Source organism: Stegodyphus dumicola, chromosome 2 (genome assembly GCF_044657685.1).
Source record: "Stegodyphus dumicola isolate Sdum_Otavi_A_Nest chromosome 2, ASM4465768v1".
Lineage (NCBI taxonomy): Eukaryota > Metazoa > Arthropoda > Arachnida > Araneae > Eresidae > Stegodyphus > Stegodyphus dumicola.
The window spans coordinates 116,495,561-116,520,448 of record NC_140769.1 but is presented as its reverse complement, the minus strand read 5'-3'; the positions used below and the strand labels follow the sequence as shown (position 1 = coordinate 116,520,448).

Genomic DNA, 24,888 nt, shown 5'->3' with positions numbered 1-24,888 from the left:
TCTAGAAAATTTTAGTAATTTTATTATCCAAAATTAATGTAAAAGAATACAATAACCAACTTGGCAGTATTAATAAAGGAAATGACAGTCAATGACGTAACGGTATTTGCTTCCTCTTCTTTTTTCCAATGATGGCAGGCAATGGCCCAAGTTTAAAAGCAGTCCTAAAAGATTTTATGCACTTCAATCTAAATGTCACATCAACATATTAAATTCTTAATTAAAACATACTTATGAAACTTATGTAGAACGAAACAGTTAATCTAACCATTAAATGCTATTTTTAAGCAAGATCAAACAAATGCAAAACATTTTAAGCATTATAACTAGTACACAATCTAATTAACTTCATGTAATTTTCAGATAATGGGAAGTTTTATAATGATTGTTCTATGTCAATTAGCATGCAAGATTAACTAGTGTACCAAATAAAAACCATATCCAAGTACAGTACAAAGTCCGAAATCCAAAATGATCTAATACCTGGGCTTCTACATAAAATAAATATATAAATAAATCAAAATAAGATTTTAAAAAAAGTTCCCCCTCCCTTTACAAAGTACAGGAATGGAGTATATAATGTTCAACAAAAGGAAGCAGGTGTGCCGTAAATGCAGTTTTTCTCCCAAATGATTGACATTCCTGCACATCGCATTCAAATATATTTCTGGCTATCGAAATGATCCTGTGGCCAGTGTTGATGGTCACACTTTTGACTCTTGAGTGGTTGTGGTGGGGGGTTAGCATTTTCCTATCTGACCTATACAATAAGTGAAGGCCCACCATTGCTCTGCACATGGGCATAGCCAGGATCAGAGCTAGGGGGTGCAAACGATTTTAGTCCGAGAAAATGAAACTCTGACATGACACGAATTCATCAGTGGTAGAGTAGATAAAATCACTGAGTACCAGTAATTCGATTTGAAAGCAAATTAACTGGTTGGCTACATGACTGTTTTTGTGGGGTCTTTTCCCTCACATATTATAAATTGAATACGATACTACTCACATGCTTTGCTGCAATTGAATAAAGGAGTAAATTAATAACGGAATTGGAATACATGAGTTTAAACAGATCGTCTCAACATGGGAGATAGGAATAAAGAGAATTCTGAACATTTTTACTTGGTCTTTAATTTATATTACAACAATTTTATTGCTATCTGAACTAAATCATTCTAAAACTTCTTTTTCTGTTTCTGTTTTTGTTTCTTGAACAGGTTTTCGATGCATACTTAATTAAGCGATTCTCTGCCATCGTAGTGCAGGGTATTAAATGAGTGCTCAGCAGTACACGCTGTACATGGTTGAGACAAAGATATAAGAAGAGCACATTTCATTTCTGGGGAAAAAATTGTTGCTTCTTTTACCAAATCTTTCATAGTTAACTCCTTCATGTTGTTGATTTCTAGTTTCTTCGTTTTCCAGAAATTATACCAGAGTTATCTCTCACTGTTAAAATTTTTCTGATTATAAAAATCATGAAAGCACACCACTTTTTTGGCAATTTCTTCCTCTGGCATCTTTAGCATAGCCACAGGATCTAATAACTACCAAAGGAAATGCTGGTAAATTATTGCTGGAAAATCTTTCTTACAGTGACTATATTAAGGAATTACAATTCTCTGCGCTTGTAATTCAGTGCCCATGCTCTCAGCCATAGCACTTACAAAAGACATAATTTCCTGGCATAAAACATCTGTTGCTCAACGATGTTCTTTTACAAGCATTAAATTCTGTTTATGTGGTCTACACATTGTAGCATATTCAAATTTTTGGACTGTAAAATATTAGCCACAGTTTCTAGCAGAGCCGAATATTTTGCAATTAGTCCTTCGCACACAATAAATTCAGGTTTTGTTGAAACACAATGTAATTGGAAAGCAGTTTTCCTGGTAGGTGCATTACCTTCTTTTGATAACTTTTCCAGTCCCTGCATTATGTTTATAAAATGCTCTTTAAATATACTAATACTTCTGTATTTCTGGAACCAGCATGTATCACATAAGTCTGGAATATTTACTATATATCTTCTTCATAGAACAGGTTCAAGAAAATGGTTTATCACATCCTTTATAGTAGCAATGATTTCTGATACGCAGTTCAAATCATTCACAACTAAATTTAGTTTGTAACTGGCACAATGAAAAAACAAGGCTTTTTTATAATTCTGTTGCCAGATCTTCTGCATGCCACTAGTATTCCCTACCATAGTTCAACATCCATCATAACCCTGTCCAGCACATTCATTTGGATCAAAATCTTCCCTTTTCAGAAAAATGTTTAATTCATTTGCTACAGTATGAGCATCCACTGTATTTAGTTCAATATATCCTAGGAATTCTTTCCGGACAGCCAACCTTTCTGTATCAAAAAATCGAATACCATTGACAATTGCTCCTTCCCAGATATATTGCTTGTTTTGTCTGCCATTATGCTGTAAGCAGAAGCTTTTCCTGCATCTCACACTATAGTGTCTTTCACCACCAATTAACACAAACTGATCAATTCATTTTGGATCGGAGGTGACATAAAAGTTGCATTTTTACTACCTTTTTCGAAATGTCTTTGCAAATTTTTATATCTTGCTTCTATTATTAGATGAATCAGGTCCTGATAATTCCCTTCCTGTTTCAACTTACCCCTTAGACAAAAGTCATGGGTTCCATAAAATATGATTGTGGAAATTATTGACACGATTGCATTTTAATTTTCTTGCATTACGTTTTTGTGCCCAGAAACTAGTTTAATATTTACAAGTTCATTTTCTAGAAAATTCTTGACAGCGATTACTGATGCTTTGTGCCACTGATTTGTGAAGTGATTTTAAAAGCTTCATGTATGACATGACAACATGTGAATGGCTTAATAATGAAGGAGCCCAAAACCCTTTTCAATGATGTAGAAGCAGGAGGGAGAAGAACACAGTACAAGCATAATGCTCCTTTTACACTTTTTGAATATGCGAGCCAAGAAGCATTAGTTTTTAGCCACTCATGTCTAAACTTTCTTCTCAAATGGATAGCATCTGCTGCAAAATCATATTTTTCATTAGGTGTCCAACAACATTTTAATATTTCCATCTTTAGATGTGTGACCATTGATGACGAACACCATACCCATCTTCCCATATAATGGCTGCAACCTTAAAGAATAATATAAGAAACAGAACAGGATAATATATATATATATATATATATATAAAACCCTGGTTGGACTTTAAAGAGTAATATAAGAAACAGAGAAAATTTTCACTAACTTATTAGTTGAAATTTTTTAAAAAAGTTTCATTCATATAGGGGAGTGCAAATGCACTTCCATGCACCCCCTTAGCTATGCCCATGGCTTAGCATTTTACTAGATGATGATCTAAAATCTGGTACCATCTGAAATCCAGAATTTCCGAAATCCTGACATTTACGAAATATATAATTAAAAACTTAATTAGTGTAATAATTAGTGTAAACATGCCAAGTATTTTTGCGCATTAAGATGCTGAAAAATTATCAGTAAAGACATAAAGTAAGAAATTAAGAACTAATTTTTCACAAAGACCAAAACTTGAAATTCAAAATTAATAAATTTTAAAAAAATCCTATAAATGCAATAAAGAATTTTAAAAAATGTTAAAACCAAATATTTTCAAACAAGTAACACCCCAATTAAAAAATTAAAGAAATTTAAAGAAAAATTAATATAATAGAAGAGCAATTCAATCAACTTCAATGCCACTTCGTCAGGAGAAGGAACACTGAAATCAATTGAACTCTCTCTTCCACAAAAATACTTGCTTTTCTGTATCCAGAATTAGCCAATGAACCATTTCAATGTAAATACTTTAATTATAACGTTCACCCAAAAACTCTGTCCCCCTCCCCAAAGCAAGAAAATAGTAAATTCTAAATAGAATGTTGTATCTTAAATAAAGAGATTTCTAGTTAAAGAATGAAAATGTGAGTGAAATAATAAAATACTTCAGTGAAAAATTCAAATCCAAATTTTACCTTTAAACAAATAGCATATAATCCAAAGAATTTAAATTAAGACATTTCACTAAATTAATAATTAAGACTTTTCACTAAAGTTTTATAATTTCACTTACATTTTAAATTCTTTGGATTACATGCTATTTGTTAAAAGGTAAATTTTTGATTTGGATTTTTCACTGAAGTATTTTATTATTTCACTTACAATTCTTTAACTAGAATTCTCTTTATTTAGGGTACAAGATTCTAATTAGAATTTACTTTTTTCCCTTGCTTTGGGGAGAAGCCAGAATTTTCGGGTGAACTATTATAATTAAAATACATTGAAATGGTTCCATCTACTGGCAAAAATACTAACAAAATTGAAAAAATAATTTAACAGAATCTTAAAAGCTTCAAGGTTGGGACTGGGTTGGACTTAAAGTCATTAAATGAACAAGATAAATGTTTGTAAATATGAAAGGCTTCAAGAAAATCCAATTCACCAACAGATGAAGATTTTTTAATGATTTTTGCAGACCTCAAAGTCAAAATTATGATTAGATTTCCAACAATTAGCTAACGAAGCTTTGTTAATTTTGTCTTTTCAGACACGAGATTTGCATTCCTTGATACAAAACAAATAAAAGTGCAGTATCTTTTATTTTGGCCGATGTATCTCAAACCACACTGACTCGATATGCTATAAATTTCCCACGAATTAAAATTAGAAATGGAATCGTTAACAGTCAAACCATGGATTTCATTGATAGGTGAGAGAGAAAATGACCTGAAAATTCAACTTCTGAAGAATCTGTGCAATTTCATAACTGACAGAAGGATGCAATGGAAGCACGACAAAGTTATTAATGTTATTTCTAATAGCAGAATGAATGTCTTCTTTGATGACAAGCAGAAAAGTTTTCAAATGATTTATCAATGACCACAGGAGAAAATCCTTGGTCAATGGCAACTGATTTCAAATAATTTAGTTTAATAGCAAGCAGAGGTTCTAAGGAACAAATTTTGAGAATGCAAAATATATAATAGATAAACGCTTTTTTGTTAGCCATGTGGCATGACTTAGCATAGGGTGGTAAACAAAAAGAAAAAGGTTTACAGTAAACAGTAGTGTTGGAATCAGATTCATTGCGAATTATAAGAATATCAAGGAAGGGAAGGAAATTGTCAGATTCAATCTCCAAAATGAACTTGATGGTTGGATCAATCGAATTCATAATATGTAAATTTTGGGATAAATCTTCTTTATTACTATCAAAAAGTGCGAAAGTGTCACCTACTTATCCAGAGACAAAAAGGAAGTTCCTCAAATAACAAAAATATTTTTTTAATATTTTATAGAATAATGATATTGAATTAAAATCAATTTCAAAAGTTTTTTTTTTTTTTTTTCCCATACAAGAAAACCTTGCATAGTACTTTTAATTGGCTATACTTAAGTACCCCATTGGCTGAAACTTTCTTTTTATGTCCTCTTGAATTTTAATAATTTCTAGCTTTTTTTATAAAATCAATAATTTACACTTATTTGGTTCACTGCAATTAGCATCAGATTTTTATTTATCATTCATTATAAATGGTTTAGGAATGAATTCTACATTAAAATTTAAAAAGGAGCAAATCAGGTGACATGAATCAGACGGTGAGAATGACAAATGATCATGCGATATGGCTATTGCAGAGACTGACAGTAAGCATGTCTCTCGGCAAATGTACAGGACCAATCAGCACTGTTCATTTGGCAGCACATATTTTAGTGGGAACATTCCACATTCCAGCTATATTTTTTTGGTGCAAAATCTCTCCGATCCACCCAATAGTGAATCAATCAGTATCTAGTGAAATTTATTACTCAAATTACTAGCAGTACTGTGGCAGGGTCAGCACTGAATGAAGCCACTTTATGTCGGGTATTCTTGTATTTTATATATATATGCACCTATCCCTCGATTTACACGGATAATAGGTTCTGCACAAAACCATGTAAATCGAAATCTTGGATTTTGCTACGTAAAACTGTGTAAAACGAAAAACATACTAAATGTGCAAATTTAGTTATTTATTTACATAAAACAAAAGAAAGACATCTTAAAACAAACAAAGTTATACTTTGTTCATAAAATAACAAATATATGTAGGTAACAGAAGTACATATTTAATTTATTTTACTTTAGGAAAATATAAGATCATTCAAAACAATTATTAAGTTTAATCACTTTCATGAACTATTAGTCTTTTCTTCTTGATTGGCATGATGTTACTTTCATCAGTTGAGTCTTCATGATAAGATTCTGCTTGAAAGGTTGACAAATTAGGGAAGATCTCAGATCGACAAGACTTTGTAGTGAAATCTGAATTAACAATTGCTTAGGTTTTTTTTCTAAATCTTTGTAAACCTCCTCATATTGATTTAAGCATTTACTAAGCTCTTGTTGGAATTGGAGACTTCATTCAACATTCATGTCATACTGTAAAAAAAATGGTTACCTAATTTTCTTCCCAATTCAAGTCCTATGCTGTGAACGCAACTGGTTCAGATTGCTCTTCATCAGATTCATTTTCTTCATCATGTTTATTTATTTCATGAATCATGTTAACTAACTCATCCTCAATTAGTTTTTCATCAGCCATTATTTCTTCAATATCTGCTCGAGTTAAATTTTCAAAAACCCTCTCTTCCTATAGCTTGAACCAATTTAATGATCTGGGAATATTCATGCTCTAATGGTAACTTATCATTATCAACTTTAGCTGCACCTGGCCATATTGCTTTCCAGACAGTCAAACATGCTTAACACAATCTAAGATTATAAATTTCTTCCAAGCATTCATAAGAGATTCATCATTCTCCATTTGTTCTAGAGTATACCTGAAGGTTTGTTTGATATGCAATGCCTTAAAAGTCAAAATTATTCCTTGATCTAACAGCTGTAATAAGGAAATTATATTCTTCAGTAAAAAGACAACTTCCATATTTTCATGTTGTAAATCTTGAAGATGAAAAGGTGCATTATCAATTAATAGGAGAGCCTTAAAAGGCAATCCTTTTTTACCTAAATAAATTTTTACATATGGGACAAACATATGTTATAAAACCATTCATTGAAAGCTATGGCTGTGACCCATGCTTTCTTATTAGCCATTGAATAAACAGGAAGGTTATTTATTCCTTTAAATGAGCGTAGTGCTTTTGATTTGCTAATAACCATGGTTTCCTTATATAATCACCTGAAGCATTGCAACAGAAAAGAATGGTTATACGACTTTTCGCTACCTTATGACCACTAGCTGATTTGCAAGCTTTAGCTAAATAGGTTTTTTCAGGCACTTTTTTCCAGAACAACCTGGACTCGTCAGCACTGAAGATCTGATCAGAAGTGTAAGAGTTGGCAGCAATGATTTCAGCAAATTTTGCTGGATGTTGTTGTGCTGCACCTGAATCAGCAAATGCACTTTCTCCTTTCAATCTTAGATTATGTAAAGAATGTCTTTGTCTAAATCTCTCAAACCAACTATGACTTGAGGAAAAAGAGACCTTTTTTTCCCTCTGATGACGTCGACAGTGACTAACTCTTAAGTGCTTTACAAATATTTAAAGCCTTATTTGTAATAACATTAGTATCAATTGGAATTCATTTTTGATTTATCCTTTTATCCATATCACTAATGCCTTTTCTATATTTTCCATTGTATCATCTCTTACATATCAAATTGTGCTCTTACTGCTGCAAGTTCCTACTGCTACACTGTCTTTAATACAGTCTTCATTTTTTCTAATTGTCCTTGTGGCTTCATTCATGGAGTAAAATTTAGTAACATCTGTTACTTTTTCTGTATTATGTAGATAATCTAATATTTTAATTTTTGTTTCTAAAGGAATAACTTTTCTTTTTATTTGATTTTCTTTCAAATCTTTTGGCATTATAAAGCCTTAAAAAAATTACGTAAATTATAAAAATGCCACAAAAAATATAAATGTTGTAAACTTACCAGTAAACATTCATAAAATAAAGATGTAAGCTTTGCTTTGTACGCAGATAAAAATGATGTAAGCTTTGCTGCTAAAATGCTGATACTACACTAGTTCACACGAACCAAATAGCTTTACTGTTGTGAAATTATACGTACATACTAGGATGATTCCCCTTTTACAACACTGGGAATCGCCATCCTTGTTGTTGCCACCAGTGTTACCAAAGGAATGAGATTAAAAATGACTTCAAATATATGTATTTACGGTATATGCAGCCGAACATACGTTTTGAAATCCGTGAATTTTTAAACCATGTAAATCGAGGAACAGGTGTATGATGTTCAAATAGGAGGCATCATAAAAGTGCATATTTTACTTTTAAAATTTAAATTTCTCTAGAAATTAAAAAACAAAATGTGTGTGACTTCAAACCTTAAGTAATCACATTCAAGTATCTATTTATATAGATACACATTTTAAGTATTCAAAAATGGATTTAAAAAATAAAAAAAATTAACAATTAGCAACTACATGGTGGGTTTTTTTTTTTTTTTTTTTTTTTTTTTTTTTTTTTTTTTTTGACAAGGGCAGCATTATAAAATATATACCAACCCTCAAAATTCATGATTTCATTCTAGACTTTTTTTTTTTCGTTTTTTGAAGCCTCAATTTTATGTTCCTAGGGTTCATATGTTACAATTCACACAAAATTTCACTATAGCATAAATTCTTTTATATATCACCCTAAAAGGGTTAAATACTAACATAAAATTAACTCGATGCTCTTAGTTTTCTATTTTAAAATAATCAGTTTACATTTCTGATTTTAAAACATACTTTATATTTATAATTAATATCCTTGGAGTGTTCATACAAATATGACCTGAGACACTGGCAATCACAAAAGCAAGTTTTGGCATCAGTGGTAAAAATGTAAAATACTATAATAAGTGCCATAGTTTAACATATAAAATAGAACTTATTTTAAAAGAAAATGGCATTGCTTGCCTAATATGGAAGAAATTGAGACACTTCATTATAGCGCTTACTATATATACTTGTATAAATAACTTGAATACTTACTGTATAGACTTGAATAAATTCTTTAAATTATAAATTTGGCAATTAAGTTTGCCAATTTTGTTGACAAAGCATAGTTGCTGTTTCATTAGCACCTGCTTAAAAATTTTTCACTGGTTACAAAGATTTCATTATAATAACTAATATTTCATTTCAAATTATCTCTTACATTCAATCAGTTACATAATGTATTTTTTAAAATTATTTTGTAATGTTTATCTGTTTTTGTAAAGACAGCCCAATAATAAATTTGAGACAAAGAAATGGATCAGAAAAATTGAACAATTTATAATATTGCTTTTAATTTTCATTAGTTTTTCATAAAAACTATGTAAAATAAATAAAAATGAATTCTTTAGTATGTAAATTCCCCTCAAGTATGTGTGAACTGGCCTCAAGCAATGACGGCTCCTCTGTGCACATGAGCACATGAATTCCCCAAAGAAAAATGCAGAAATAAATTTTAAACTTTCAGGTTTTTGCAGGGTGAGTTTCTCTCCCCACCCACCCCCTTTTTAACTGCACTAATATGTAGTTAACATACTGTATTTTAGGTTACTATACCACAGAGCACTTGCTTTTCCCTTGATCACATGTGTGATAGAAGAAATGCCCTTGAAAACCAATTTATGGATACAGAAGTAGACAGAAGAGCAGGAGATGAAAGGCATTACTGATACCATTCTATTACCACATCTTCAGTGTGTGGGAGTTCATACTTTTAGCAGTTATCTCGCCTGAATTCCAACTTGGTTTACTATACTCGGTTAGCTAATTTTTTTTCATTCTCTTCTTATTTTTTTATTGTTATAATTTTTCAATACATATTTTTATGTATTGAAAGCCAGTGTAAACAATTAAGATAGGAATCATATGAAACTTTAAGAAAAATATATATCTGTTTTACTTAATTCATGATAACTATATATATATATGTTATCATGAATTAAGTAAAACAAAGATCTTGTTTTATTTCTCACTACTCTAGTCTTTCTCTCTTCAAAGATCCAAAACCCCAGGAGTTATGAGGAAAAGTTTCCAACTGAGATTCTTGATCAAATAATTAATGTTTGTTTCATGTTACAGAAGATCAGTTTTCAGAAATATACCATTAGTCTTTTACAATTTTTTACAAAAAACAACTTATAGACTACATTTTTGGATACCAACAAATTGCTGTTAATTGTTGTTACTATTCTGTTGACTATTGCTGAAGCTGAGATATGCTTCTCAACTTGAAAACGAGTTAACATATTTTTAAGAAGCACTATAAGCAAGGACAGACTAAACACTCTAATTATGCTCTCAAATGAAAAAGCATAATAAATGACATCTAAATTTAATGAAAATGTTATTGATTTCAAAGGGGGAAAGGGAGGGGCAGACAAGTGAATTTAATTTACAAAAATTGTATTTGACTATTTTATAACCAACACCCCAAGACATATTTTAATCAATATTATGGTTTTATTATATTCTGTTGTCAGTACATTTTTCTTACATATGATAACTTTTTTTTTTTCTTTTTCTTCTAGGTGCATTTTCTATTAACTTGTGAAAACACAAATGTATGTTAACTTGTAAGTTACATCATAACTGCATATTTAATTTTTGAAATTTGTCTTGTGGACCTCCATTTCAGTAATCCATCAGCCGCCACTGGCCTCAAGTATGTATGGATCACACAGTTTAGATATCAGCTACAGACTAATTTTTTTTATAAAAAATATTACACACAAGTAAAAGCATATTTATGACAGGTAAGTGAAAAACAGGCGAGTACTTACTGACATGTTGAACATATTGGACTGAATGTGCAAAAAACTGAAAGAAAATTAATTCAATACATACCAAAATAGTTTCATAAAATCAAACAGAGTGCAAAAAATAACTGCAATGTCAGCCAATTAAAAATAAATATGCTTAAATGGATACATTTCACATATTAAATAAAAAAGAAGCCTCATTTTCTTATTACATGCAAGAAAAACAATTTTATTATTATAAATAATGCCAGAAAAGAGGATGACTTCCTACTGGACATCGAATGATTGACATGATAATAGAAAATTTTTAAATAAAAAGCTGGATGCAACATAGTCTATTGTTTCACATATTTCTTTCCTTCTGTTCTCTTTGCTCAACATTATTTTTATTTCATAGCGTAATTTTTACAATATGTATCTTGAAATGTTAGAACTATATTCTACAATGGATACATACACTTTCTGGTATAGCTAGTGTTCTCAACTTTGGTTGACCAGTAGCATAAACACATCGAAGTGCCTAGACCCTTTGCGATAGATATGGACTGTTCTAGAAGATCTTGTAGAAAGCATATAAGCAATAGTTGTCGGCTTGATTCAGCCAGTTGGTATATAATCTAAGTCTAGTGATATTAAATTCAGCTCTTCATATAAATTAGTTCATGTAGTACAGTTAGTGTTATATTACTTCTTGTTTGTTGTCTTTCATACACAGTTTTATGATATTTTGCTCTTGTATCTTTGAAAATGGGCTGATTTTTTAACAGTAATAAACATAATAGTGCTGACAAAGAAAGTATGTCTTCAACCAGTGGCACGACTGGGAAGAAATGAAAATATCATAAAGATGATGACAGTTACTTAGAGCTTGGTTTTACGTCAATAGAAATGAATTATGAAGAGAAACTGCAATATATACTATGTATGAAAGTTTTGGCAGCAAAGTGTGTGCTTCCAAGTAAATTGAGCGCCATTCATACACTAATTACCACAGTATGGTAGGCAAATCTTGTGATTTTTTTATCAGGAAGTTAAAAGAACTGAAAAAACAACAAAATAATTTTTTTAAGACTACATCACTACTAAACAGTGCTTTGCTAGCATCTTACATGGTGGCTTACAGAATTGTGAAATGTAAGAAGTCTCATACCATTGCAGAAGAACTTATTCTACCAGCTGCTATAGATATGGTGAACATTATGATTGGTGAGTCTGCTGGGAAACTTTTAAGTGTTTTCATCCAATAACACTATTAGTCGGAGAATACAACATATGGTGGAGGATATCAATGATCAATTAACTGAAAAAAATTAAAGGAGTGGAATTTGGATTGCAGCTAAAAGAGGCTATGGATAATAATAAGGATGCTCATTTGATATGCTATGTATGGTTTAAAGATGGTAATAACATGAGAGACTACCTTTTGTTTTGTAAAAATATCACTGCAGAAGCGAAGGTTCAGGTCCTGTTTGAGATTCTTCATGCATTGATACCTGAAAATAATTTGAATTGGCCTAAGTGAATTGGTGTCTGTATTGATAGAGCTGACTCCATCTCTGGCTGCTATGGAGGATTATAGGTCTTATTTGAAGCAAATTATCAAATACTCTGTGGACCCATCACACTATTCATAGAGAAGTGCTTGCGTCAAAGCATCTGAGTCCTGCACTGAATCATGTGTAAAAATGTGTAGTGAATGTGGTAAATTTTATAAAATCTCATCTAGTGAAAGTAAGATTCTTGCAAAAACTATGAGGATATCAGAGCCAAACACTTGTCCTTTTTGTACTATAGCAGTGCACGATGGCTCTCTCGTAGTAATGATTTATCATGTACCTTTGAATTGCGGCAAGAAATTTTTATTTTCCTTAAAGAGGAAGGATACAAAGATGCAGAAGATTTTGTTCATGCCAACTTTTTAATAAAACTGGCATATTAATGTGAAATTTCTGAAAAGCTAAATTTCTTCAATCTCTCTCTGCAGAGAAAAAAACATGCACCTTTTGGAGTCAATGGGGGAAAAAAAAATAAAAAATAAAATATCAGCTTTTATAATAATAATAATAATAATAATAATAATAATAATAATAATAATAATAAAAACACTTAAACTACGGGCAAGAAAATTGAATGAAGATGAAGGCAAAAATTGGTTTTTAATACTGCAGCAATTTTTGATGTTAAATGAACTTCATCTTTCTTAAGATATAAAAACTTGAACATGTTTGATGGGCACTCATCATAGTATATGGTTTGATAAATACTTTCAAGATGAAAACTTCAATAGGTTTGCATGAATTCAAGATCCATTTAACATTAACTTAAATTTATGACCTGTCAAGAAATTATACCTATTAGCAGTTAAAGCTAATGACACTATTAAAGAAGACTGACCTCAATATAGTGTCCAGTAACTGTAGTTCAATTGAATACCTTGAAAATGATGAAATTGCTATTCAAAAATCATTATTTGGATGATCATTGAAAAAGAGACAATGAATGAACATACGACTATGTATTTTATCTAGTATTCTAGCTAGAATATTATCAAGCTTCAGATATGAATCTTTGAGTCTCAAAAGGGGAAGAATATTATGAATCTTTACTTCCATGAGCTATTGTAACTGTGACTCTGAATGATGCTTAGTCCAAAGTTTCAATTTCAAAATGTAGTATAGTCGACTTGTGTGCGCAGCATTTTGCATTCCTGTCAACATTGTAAAAAATGTGTGTAATTAAATTGCATAATGTAACATTACATATTGTAAATTATGTAAAATGTTGTTGTTATTTTCAAATGCATTAAAACATTTCAATAATTGAAAAGTGCTGTAAATACGGATGAACATTTGGATTTTAGAAGGATTTAAGCAAACTTTTAGCCATTTGGGAATGTGTTTACAAATAATAAAACAACCTGAAAGATATGCATTGTTACTTTACTGAAATTACAGGCATTATGTTTAAGAAATCATATACTAAAACAAAGCCTAATGCTACATAAAATACTTAGCATCATTACATTTAATTCTTCATCAGAGTGAAAGACAGGCAAAACATATTAAGATTCCATTACTTGTACATTTATTAATTTTAATCTATTTAACATTTAATTTGAAGTTTCATGAAAAAGGTAAAAAAAATTGCTTCTAACAAGAATTTATTTAACATAGAAATTGCAATTTCAGAATACACATAGATAATAACTACATGTGATATTTAAGTTGTATCACTATATTATTATTTGCTTCATTCAGTCAAGCATACGAGAATTTGCCAGCCAAGTAAAAGGTCAGAGTCCAGAAAAATTTACCGTACACAAAGCTTTCATACGCTATTTAAAAAAGGAAGGTGGGAAGTAAAGTTATTACTTTTTAACCAGCTTCTCTAAATTATATTAAATTTTTAGATAGAATACTTCACTGAAAAATAAAATTAATTTCCATAATTAGGATTAAGATTATTAGATTAAAGCAAAGCCTATGAGGGCTATCTGCCTATGGACAGAGAGGTCTCCATGGAGGATTTTTTGAGAGAAATTAGCTTGGATTCATGTTACCCAGATACACATAGAGAAATCATCAAAAATCTATGCAGCCAGCCTATTCAGTAGGATTTGAAACCAAGTCAAACTACCACTCTTCAGCAACTGCTTGGCAACAGGAGAGCAATTTCTTTTTTACTAATATTTCCTTTAGAAATAGGATTTTCAAAATTACTTACTGGATAAACAAACAGAGCATACATAGCCTATTTCAATTAGATTCCTATGACAGAAACATGCTGCTCTATAATCAACATGTACTCTAGATGGTAGAATCATCTGCTTTCTTGTTTGAGCTCCTGGTAAAAATACCCACTAGATAAAAGAGAGAACAGTATGCAACTGCATATATCATACATGTAACACAGACAACAATGGTTACAATTGAACAGCAAAACTAGCACATAAAAAATATTAATATCTAAAGGAAAAAATTAAAAAAATAGCTAGTTAAAGAAATATTGCATTTAGTAAAAAATTACTAAATATAATATTTTGTTAATATACACATGGGACTACTTTTTATTAGTTTAAAAAAACTTGCAATAAAAGCTCAACTAACTTGAAAGCTCAGAAAATGCCAAGTCATGGATAGTTGAGAATATAAAAAATGGGATTAAAGTTAAAAAGATGCCAAACTAATGGGAAAAATTTCCGCTCTAAACAGTCATCTTATTTTCTGTCAATTTGAATATCAAAAGCCTTCATTTAAAATTATGATTGTGGGAAAAAAAGTTTCAGTTTTTAAAAGCTGATATATTTCATAGGCCTCATCCAATTATGAAATCCCACCGAACATGATAATCATTCTGATCGAATTTTAAATGAACACATCATTATTTGTTTAGTTAGATTAAAAAGAAATACAAATTAAGGATAGAATATATAAAAAAAACTTAAATCACTCATTATAATTTTTCACATTACACTGCCATTGTTTATCACTTTTGAAAGTGGCATATTGTGCCTTTTTTTATGCCTGGAATCTGTAATTTTGAAAATATTTCACTTCATGCATTTCCAAATATTAATGATATCTTCAAAATGTGCTGAAAAACAAAACTTTATAGCTTTATAATTTTTTACAGCTTTCTTTACAAAAATTAAACCAAATTATCAAGAATTAATGGAATTTACATTCAAAACAAACTTCCTATGACTGTGTAGTGGCACCATAGCTGCCACTTAATCACACTGTTTGGTGAAAACGTATATGTGTTAATATTATTAAAACCTCTATAATGGCATAACAAACGTTTCTCCAAAGAAATTTTTAGAGGGGGGGGGAGAGAGAGAGGATTTTTTTTTTTCTAAAATTCTAAAACATTCCAAATAGTTGAATGCCAGATAATCAGGCTTTTTCTGTACAATGAAACCTCACTAAGTCAACACCTCAAAGGATATTTCATTTATGTTTATTTATGTGAGTGACAAGTTATTGAAATTGAAAGAAATTTTAAATAAGTTTAAATTTCAAAAATTAATTTTGATTTATAAAGGTGTTTATATAGTTTTAAATATTCAAACGGTAAGTACTGCAATACATAAAAATATTTGAACTTCTTCTTAATAAAGTTTTTTTTCTAAATAGATTAGAAAAGTCCTAAATTGCATCACTGCATAGTGTTTCAAAGCCACTTTTGTAGCATCCCTAAACTGAAAAAATTGATAGCTGTAATCTGTTGCTTGCAAAACTTTTTTGTGGATCTGAATGTTGAGTTCATCTTTCATCAGGAAAATCTCTAGATATTTATGTGAATGAACGTGCTACATATATAAATGAATGTGCTATGCTAAAAATACTTTGTTCACTTATTATCCCTGCACTACAAGCACTATCATTGTTAGATATTGCTCAAGTTCTATAAATTCAATTTCTAAATTAATATTAGTGTTTATCTTTTTTTTTTTTTTTTTTTTTTGTTTCTCTTTTTCTCTTCCTGGAAATGCAGATTATGGAGATCTTGTAAAAAAAAAAAAAAAAAAAGACAAATGACCTCAAGGTAAAGCACTTTTGCTCTAAAGCAGGAAACATTAAACCAAAGAAAATTTTGATGAAAGCAAAGTTATCTTGAATCTCAAATTATCCAGTGGTCAATAAAAAAAAAGTGAATATTTTCTCACAAACAAATTAAGCATTTACCTCACAAAAATTAAAATAACTTTCTCAGATTATTTTGGAATATATGACCCAGATTATTATACTCGTATATATTAAAGTACTATTGCCTGTTGCCACTTTGCCACTAATATAATCAACCCTTTTCCTAAAGCTGCTCTAGAAGTCTCATTAGGCTTCATCGAGTCCATGGTTAAAATTTATTATTTATAGTTACATTAATAAACTTTTAATAACACTACTAAAGATTTACAATTACTTAATTTATGCATCCTTCTCCCCCTTTTCTTAATATACAAAAACTTTGGATTGTAAATAACTTGATCTGTAAATATTTCGAAAGGCAAGCAAAAGTTTCTAATAAATTTTAACTTGATGAACAAACAAGGTCATGGATACAAATAGTATATGTATGCTTTGTTTGCCACTTACAGATTTTGATCAGTTGGCTGATACCACAAGCAAATAAAATTACATAAAATTGCTTAACTAAATCTTAACTGCAGCATCCTCCCCCCAAAAAAAAGGTAATGCTTTTTCTGGATATTTCCTATTGTGCCAAATGATATAAATTCTAGTTCAAATATTATACAAACAAAAAAAGTGACATTGCAGGTTTGTTTCAACAAAAAACTTTGCTTGTGCTTTAGCAAAAGTGAATTTTTTTCCCAAAGAACAGAATGTGCACTGAAAGATGTGAAGTCAGGCACTTAGATTTCGTAATTATATATCGAAGCAGATATGTGAAAGGTCCGATTCTTAAAAATCTTAATTTGCAAGCTTTCTAAATAAAGAGAAAATTTTTCCTACAAATGTAGTTTTTCCAAAATGTTTTTATAAAATTTAGAGAAAACTGGACTTTCAATAGTTATTAAATAATCTTAGAACTAGTGTACACTATGAAATATTTGGTTAAAATTCCAAAATCGGGGTAAGCGCCAAGCTTAGCAAGAGTTTTTTATTTGGCACGATTTTAATTTGGTTGTGGTTTCCGGCTGTATGTTTGCTTGTGGCAAACCTAGAGCTTTATTTCGGTAACTGTAAGAGCGCAAATTTATTGTAGCCAGATTTTTTTAAAATTTAATTTTGAAATACTGTGTTTGTTTTTAAAAGTTTTACTGTTTAATACTATTGTTATATATATGATTATATTTATATAAATATTTGCAGAAGGTTAAGCTGTTATTGGTGGGAGAATGTTGGATTTCATATGGCATAAAGTTTACACATTATGAATGTTTTCATTTAATTTTATTAATTTTTTTTAGTTTTGTTTCTTGCATGTGGCAATCGAAAGATGTAGAATATTTAAAGCTTTGAACGAAAGTTGTTTAGTGTGTTGAATTCCATCACGACAGTAACTTGAATATTTTAGTTAGCTTATGATGCTGAATACGCATAATTTGCTTTACGTTTAAAACTGACTTCGCAGTGCTCTGATCTGATAAATGTATACATTTATTTACTCAATAGTTATTTACAAGAATTGTTCATTCTACTACTTTATGATGAATTACATATATATATAGGACTATGCTTTTACTTGCAAAGCTGTTGGACTTTGTTTTACTCATCTAGTATTTTATCATCTCATTTTACTATTCTGTTTACATAAAATAGCAGTGTTTCACTACTGCAAAATTTAAACATTACTATTCTGTTTACGTTTAAAAATCACACTTTAGTGCTTTCATTTAGTGCGCTAAAAAATTCGCCAAATTTTGAAGGCCAAAATAGTTTGGAGCCAACTTACCCCATTTATAGAATTTTAGCCAAATATTTGAATTGATTGGTCTTTATTTTCTCCTTCAAGTACAAAAGAACCTTGTACTTGAATTAATATCATATAGAAACTCTGTAATATCATGAGTGAAACATATACACATATACAAATAAACATATAAGTTTTTAATCCGGACTCGTCGAGACTTCGGCGATTCCGGATTATCGATTTTTCTGGATTATAGATTATCAGTTTAAATCTGGTAAGATGGCATGCAGAAATTATAAAATTAAAAATATGAAACCATAATTTATGAAATAAAGAACAATTATGATCTAAAAGGTATAAAAATTTACAAAAAAAAAAAAAAAAAAAAAAAAAAAAAAGGCTTAATATTTATTTGTTTACTTTATTAAACATTTCTTTCAATGTAAGTTGTTTAAGTTGCTTTGTTTTATGTGATAATACTTTCTCTTTAATTCTATAAACAGACATAATTTCTTGTTTAATTACAAAGTTCCACTGTTCAAGTCCTATAATTGCTGTGTCGAGAATACCAACTAATTTGTCAATTGAAATTTTTTCGTTTTCAAAAACCTCTGTGCCACTTTTGAATCTGAAGCGAATTATAATGACGAGGAATCTGATTTAAATCATATCAAAGACGTAGTACATCGAGATGAAATACTACATTTAGTAAGGAATTATAAGCCAAATAAAATAAAAACATCTGCCCTGAAGATAAGGATAGTGCTGACAGATCAACTTCCAGTTCATTGCGCGCCGCGACGTTTCTCTCCCCCCCCCACACCCACAGAGCAGCGTGAAATTGATAAACAGATTTTGGAATGGTAACAGAAACAAAGGATATGCCTTTATCCATTTCTTGCAGCAAATCCACTTTTTGCTTGATGGACATTGAAACATACTTTCAGTTTGGAGATCCTTTGGCAGCTCCAGCATCGTAAATTCCATTTGACATAATCGAAAGTTCAAGCTTACTTTTATAAAATTGCTCTAACAGTCTGCAAAAAACAATAAGCCGGATCCAATTCGAAGATTAAGGAACAACGCAATCTGCAACATTAACTGAAATAGATAGTTAGATAATTTTATCTTAGCTTATACCATCCGTTATACATTTAACGCACATGTGTAAACGTATTATGCGCATGCATAAAAATATTACACGCATGCATAAATGCCTATGCGCATGCGCAGAAAGTTTGTAGCTTTGAAGTCCGGATTATAGATCATTCTGGATTATGGGTGTCCGAATTAATGACTTTTGACTGTACTTCATTAATTCTGGCATTATCAGTATCAAATGTACTAAGTGGACGACATTTTACATTATAATAAATCAACAACTGAATAATATAATTGGTTATTTGATTATGTCTGGACATGTATTCTAATGTGGTCTTTGTAAATGAAGTAAAATTGACTTTTGAGTAGGCTGTAAACTGTTTAAAAATCTTAACAAACACAGTGCAAGCAACTTTGGACTCTGAAATCATCAAACATAGGATCCAGCAGGAATGCCCACAAGGATCCTGCTTGGGTCCAGTTCTCTGGACAATTTTTGGCAAACACCATCCTAAGAAAACTCAAGAACTTCCCAAATTGCAACATCATTGCATATGCAGACAATTTACTGTTAGTCGTAAATGGCAGATCAAAACTGGAGTCTACCGTGCAATTAGCGCTAGATGTCTTTAACAACTGGCCAAGATCTCACAAAATCACAATATTGAAAGGAAAAAAAAAAAAAAAAAAACATTGCAATGTGCATAATGGTTATACAGCCACTTTGAAGAAAACCTACAGTGAAATTATTGGGAAGCTCCATCAAAGTCGTAAGCCAACTTAAATATCTTGGTCTGGTTCTCAAACACAAAACTCTCTTGAACCCCCCACTGAAGTACGTTAAAAATCGGACAGGGATACTAAATAATCACACAAAGAGAGTCACGGGAAAGAACTAGGGAGTTTCCTGCCCATTGCTGAAAAGGTGGTATCTTAGTCACAAAATGGATTATCCTTTACGGCTCGGGCGTATGAGTCAAGGGATTCAATACCCACCAACATAGAATTCTATATCCCATGCCATCTCTCCAAACATGATGTACAATGCAATGTCAGCATCTCGCTACTGCCAGTACCAACAAGCAGCAGCATCACAGTTTTTATGGATGGCTCATGCACAGAAGCGGGTATAGGCTGCAGCCTTTGTATCATGGAAAGAGTCGAATGTAAACACAAATGGCGAAGAAGACGTTTAAAAAATAACTCTGTCTTCTAAGTGGAGCAATAAATAAAGCAGTTAATTTAACTGGCCGTTTCAACACACAGGTTCAAATCTGCAGTGACTCCTTATCTAGCCTAGAGACAATTGCTGTGCTAACAGAGGAGCCCCATTGTCCTCAAAGTGCAAAAACCGCTTCTGAGCATGCCACGTAATCATCGATTGGTACTGAGCTGGGTTCCAGCATATACTGGCATTGCCAGTAAAGAGCTAGCTGATCAACTGGCTAAAAAATCAACAATGGGCGCATACTTACCAGAGCTCTCCCAGGCTCTTACCTGAAAAAGGTAACATATGAATGTTTAATAACACAATGGCAAAAGAGATGGGTTACTTCCAGCACTGGACGACAGATGCATGGCTTTATCCCTAGAGTATAAGTTACAATCTTTTTGTTTTTATCTACTATCACAACATTTCTTACAGGGATGGTCCATTCCAGACCTACATACATAGATCTGGATTTATGGACAGCGAATTATGTGAATGTGGGGCAATGGGTTCATGGGAACACTCTGCCTTCAACTGCCCATTAAATAGATGCCACCACTGAAAAAGAACCTTAGTGCGTTACTGGAAGGAATGGACACTTCATCTTGTGACACACCCAGCAACACACACAAAACTCATCAAGATGCTATAAATTTGCACTGAGGTAATAAAATTTTATCAACTTAGCATTTAATTTGAATAAAGTATGTGTAAAATTCTATTCCATTTTAGTCCGTCGTCTAATCTGCAAATGTATCCAGTATCCTATTCTGCATTCTAATTGAAACAGTATATATTCTATCAGTATATACACCCATGTATTAAATGTGCATTACCTTGATATTGCTCTTTCTTATATATAATCATGTCATTTCTTCAACTACACTAACATTCTAAGTAATCTCAGACAGTGCATGTTAAATCTGTACTCACTGATGTTAATGTATTGTATACTGTACAGTATACTCAAGCAATGTAATTTATTCTTTACTGTATTGTTTCCTCATTTGCTTATTTTAAATGTAATGTAAACTGTGCATGTCAAACTGTAAACTGCACGCTAATCAATGTACTGTATACCACACTATCTTCATGTAATGTAATGTATCGTATTCTGTACTGTTTTATCATCTGCATAGTTTAAATGTAAGTGCAGAGTTATGTAGTGTAACTGTGCCTTCTAGGCAACACATTTTTACTGTATGCAACATACATCAGTGAATTGTATGCAGCATCACCATGCAAGACGTCTACGGTATTTAAAGAGACAACAGTTACCTGAATCTAAGCTACAAATATTCAGTCGGCCAGGTTCTCTCGAATTTTCCTCTGAGTTGGCATTTCTCCGCTTGGTTTGTCCTTAGGATGGAGGCCTTCTTAGAGAGTTTACCCTTTACCCTAGCAATGTCACTGATGATGCATTGAGACATATAAGAATCTTTTAAATTATAAGTTTTCAATTTCTTTACTAATAGAAAAATTACTTTCTATAAATGCCTGTCCATGTGATAAGATTAGAAGCATTTTTGATATTTTGCATGCTTGTGTCTAGTGAAAAGTAAAGAAAACAAAGGGAAGATAAAAATGTTAAGACTTCTAGTATTAGAAGTAAAACATTCAAATACTATCTTTTCAGTGTTCTTCTGAAAATTCTCCAAAAAGTAAAAGTTCATCAGGAACTTTCTGTAAAATACATCCATTACATGATAACACCATGAAGATATTTTTCTGGAATCTTCTAGATTCATAAGTCTAGAAATCTTGCCTTCAAATCCTTCTAAACTTTCTAAATTGCAATGTCTAAAATCCTAAAGAAAAATTACTCCTACCAATTCTATAACAGCAAAAGCCAGGAATATGTTAAAAAAAAAGCATGAAAAAAGTGTAAAATTAATTTTATACAGAAAGTTCATATTGAAACAATTACATGAGAAAAACTCCTACCAAGAAAAAAATTTAAATGAAAGCATTTTTAATTAATTGCACAGTACTTTGATTTCATTAAGAATTGTTTTGTATACTGTGCTAAGGCGCAATTTAAGCATTTATTACCTCGCTAATTTTCCAGATTCAAAATATTCTATAATAAGTCGCCAAAATGGAAAGTAATGTCACTTTATAATATCATAGCGAAAAATAAAAATTTTTTTATTTGAATGTTATTTCTTGGATGCACTTTCAATATATTAGCATCTTTTTAAGAAATTGATCAATGTTAGAATGTTTTAAAAAAATATTGTAAAAAATTCCCAGATTTCCAAATTAAGAATTTTCTACAGAAACTGATCTTAAAATCGCCAAATTTTGAACGGTTTAATACAGAATTAACATTCCCAAAAGAGAAAAGTTTTTTAAGAACTCTTCATTGGAAAAAATTAAATAATTTCAAAATGCTTATGTTTTACTTCTTGCTCAGAAACTTGAGTACCCCACCGTTTATATTAGAAATAGGAACAAATTATAATCCATGAACTATTCATTTTTCCAAAAGATTACAATATTTATCAATGAATCGCCAAAAATATTTGTCCAAAATGCTAATTCACATTCAAAATGGTAGTCATAAAAACAGACAGAAATTTCAGATGATTAAAATTACGGATCTCCTGTCAGATTTAGTTGAAATTAAGAACTTTTAAAAACCAAAAATTGATTCAAAAAATCCTAAGGACTTTTAAGGACTCTTAAAGACCGTACAATCTCTGATAATTTATAAAAAGTTATACAGTACAAAGTCCGTAATCCGGACTCGTCGGGACTTCGGCGATTCCGGATTAGGGGTATTTTCGGATTATACATCATCTATTTAAATTTAGTAAGATGACATGCAGAAATTATACAATTAAAAATATGAAACCGTAATTTATGAAATAGAGCCATTATGATCTACAGGGTACCAAAATTTCCATAAAAAATAGCTTAATATTTATTTGTTTACTTTAGTAAACATTTCTATCATGTAGGTTGTTTAAGTTGCTTCGTTTTTTGTGCTAATACTTTCTCTTTTATTCTATAAACAGACATAATTTCTTGTTCAGTTACAAAGTTTGATTGTTCAAGTCCTGTAATTGCTGTGTCGAGAATACCGACTAACTTGACTAATTGAAATTTTTTCGTTTTCAATAACGTTCTCTGTTACTTTCTTCACTATTGGAAGCGCACATGGGTAAACGCTTTACTGGCTTTACGTGCATGCCTAAACACATTACGCGTATGCGTAAGTTTGTGGCTTTGAGGTCCAGATCATTATGGATAATGGACGTCCGGATTACGGACTTTGTACTGTACCAGAGATTTTAATAATCTATGAGTTTAATTTTTAAGTCAATCCCCACATCATCCTCAAGTTTCACTGTGGTCATGTGTCAGCTTGTGGCCCATGCACTATACATTCAAAATTCATTCTCTTGATTACTATTACTAAGAAGTAGGCAAATAAAATGACTTACATATTCTAAATAATGATGTAAGTAAATTTAACTGTGAAAGAAGATCGCTTTTCATTAACAAACAGAATCTGATGAAGTGAAATAAGTTCTACAGTTAGAATGAAATATTAAATTAAAAGTTTTAATACTTAAAACAAATCAAGAAACGATGAATAAAAAAAATGAAACACCAACTTAAAATGCATTAATATTGACAATCCAAATATGAGAAAGCATCTAACAATGGATATGAATAAATTAACTGAAAAATAACACTAAATTAACTAAAGAATTACTCAAAAGAAGAAATGGAAATTTAAACAATGGAAAACTAACAATCTGTTTTTAAAAGTGTCATCAAAGCTAATATATGTAAGCTAAAAACCAAGAACTGAATAATGATTTTAAACCATGGAACCTTCGGACACTGAGTGACATCAGAATCTATGATCTATGATCATCACAAAAATCATGCGATATCTGACGTCATGAGCTACTTTTTGCAGCTTTTCAATTCCTGTCTTGCTACTTTGGGTCAAAATTTCTAGTACCATTGTAAATTGGGTTTGGTTTGGTTTATTTAATTATGGCAAAGCACACTAGGGCTATCTGCCTAAGGGAAGGGATGCCTTCGTGGAGGACTTTCTAAGAGAAACTGGCTCGTATACACGTTACACATGAGGAAAACCCTGAAAACGTCCATGCAGCCAGCCCATTCGCGGGATTCGCATCTTGGACCGAACTACCAGTGTTCAGTGACTTTAACCACTCGGCCACTGGTGGGCCATTGTAAATTGGGAGAACAATGGTAATGTATCACATAATACATATATAATGTATCAAATAATACAGTATGTATGATTAATGTATCCCATAATCCTTATTTAAATATATTTGCTTATAAATATTTATGCAGCCGGCCGTATGCAATATAGTATTTTGTTTTCTTCATGTACACAAAGATCTATTT

General features: G+C 31.0%; 1 protein-coding gene across 2 annotated transcripts in view; it reads right to left on the bottom strand.

Moving 5' to 3' along the window:
* The window catches only part of Tfb4 (transcription factor B4), a 119,067-nt gene continuing 94,179 nt past the window's right edge, over window positions 1-24,888 (bottom strand). For both annotated transcript variants that reach the window (XM_085811067.1, XM_085811066.1), the window contains 3 exons: window positions 14,529-14,664; window positions 10,827-10,863; window positions 1-164 (listed from right to left, as the gene is read on the bottom strand). In XM_085811067.1, the coding sequence (XP_085667193.1) occupies window positions 89-164; window positions 10,827-10,863; window positions 14,529-14,664 (249 nt within the window). In that variant the 3' untranslated portion in view covers window positions 1-88. The remainder of the gene's footprint in view (window positions 165-10,826; window positions 10,864-14,528; window positions 14,665-24,888) is intronic.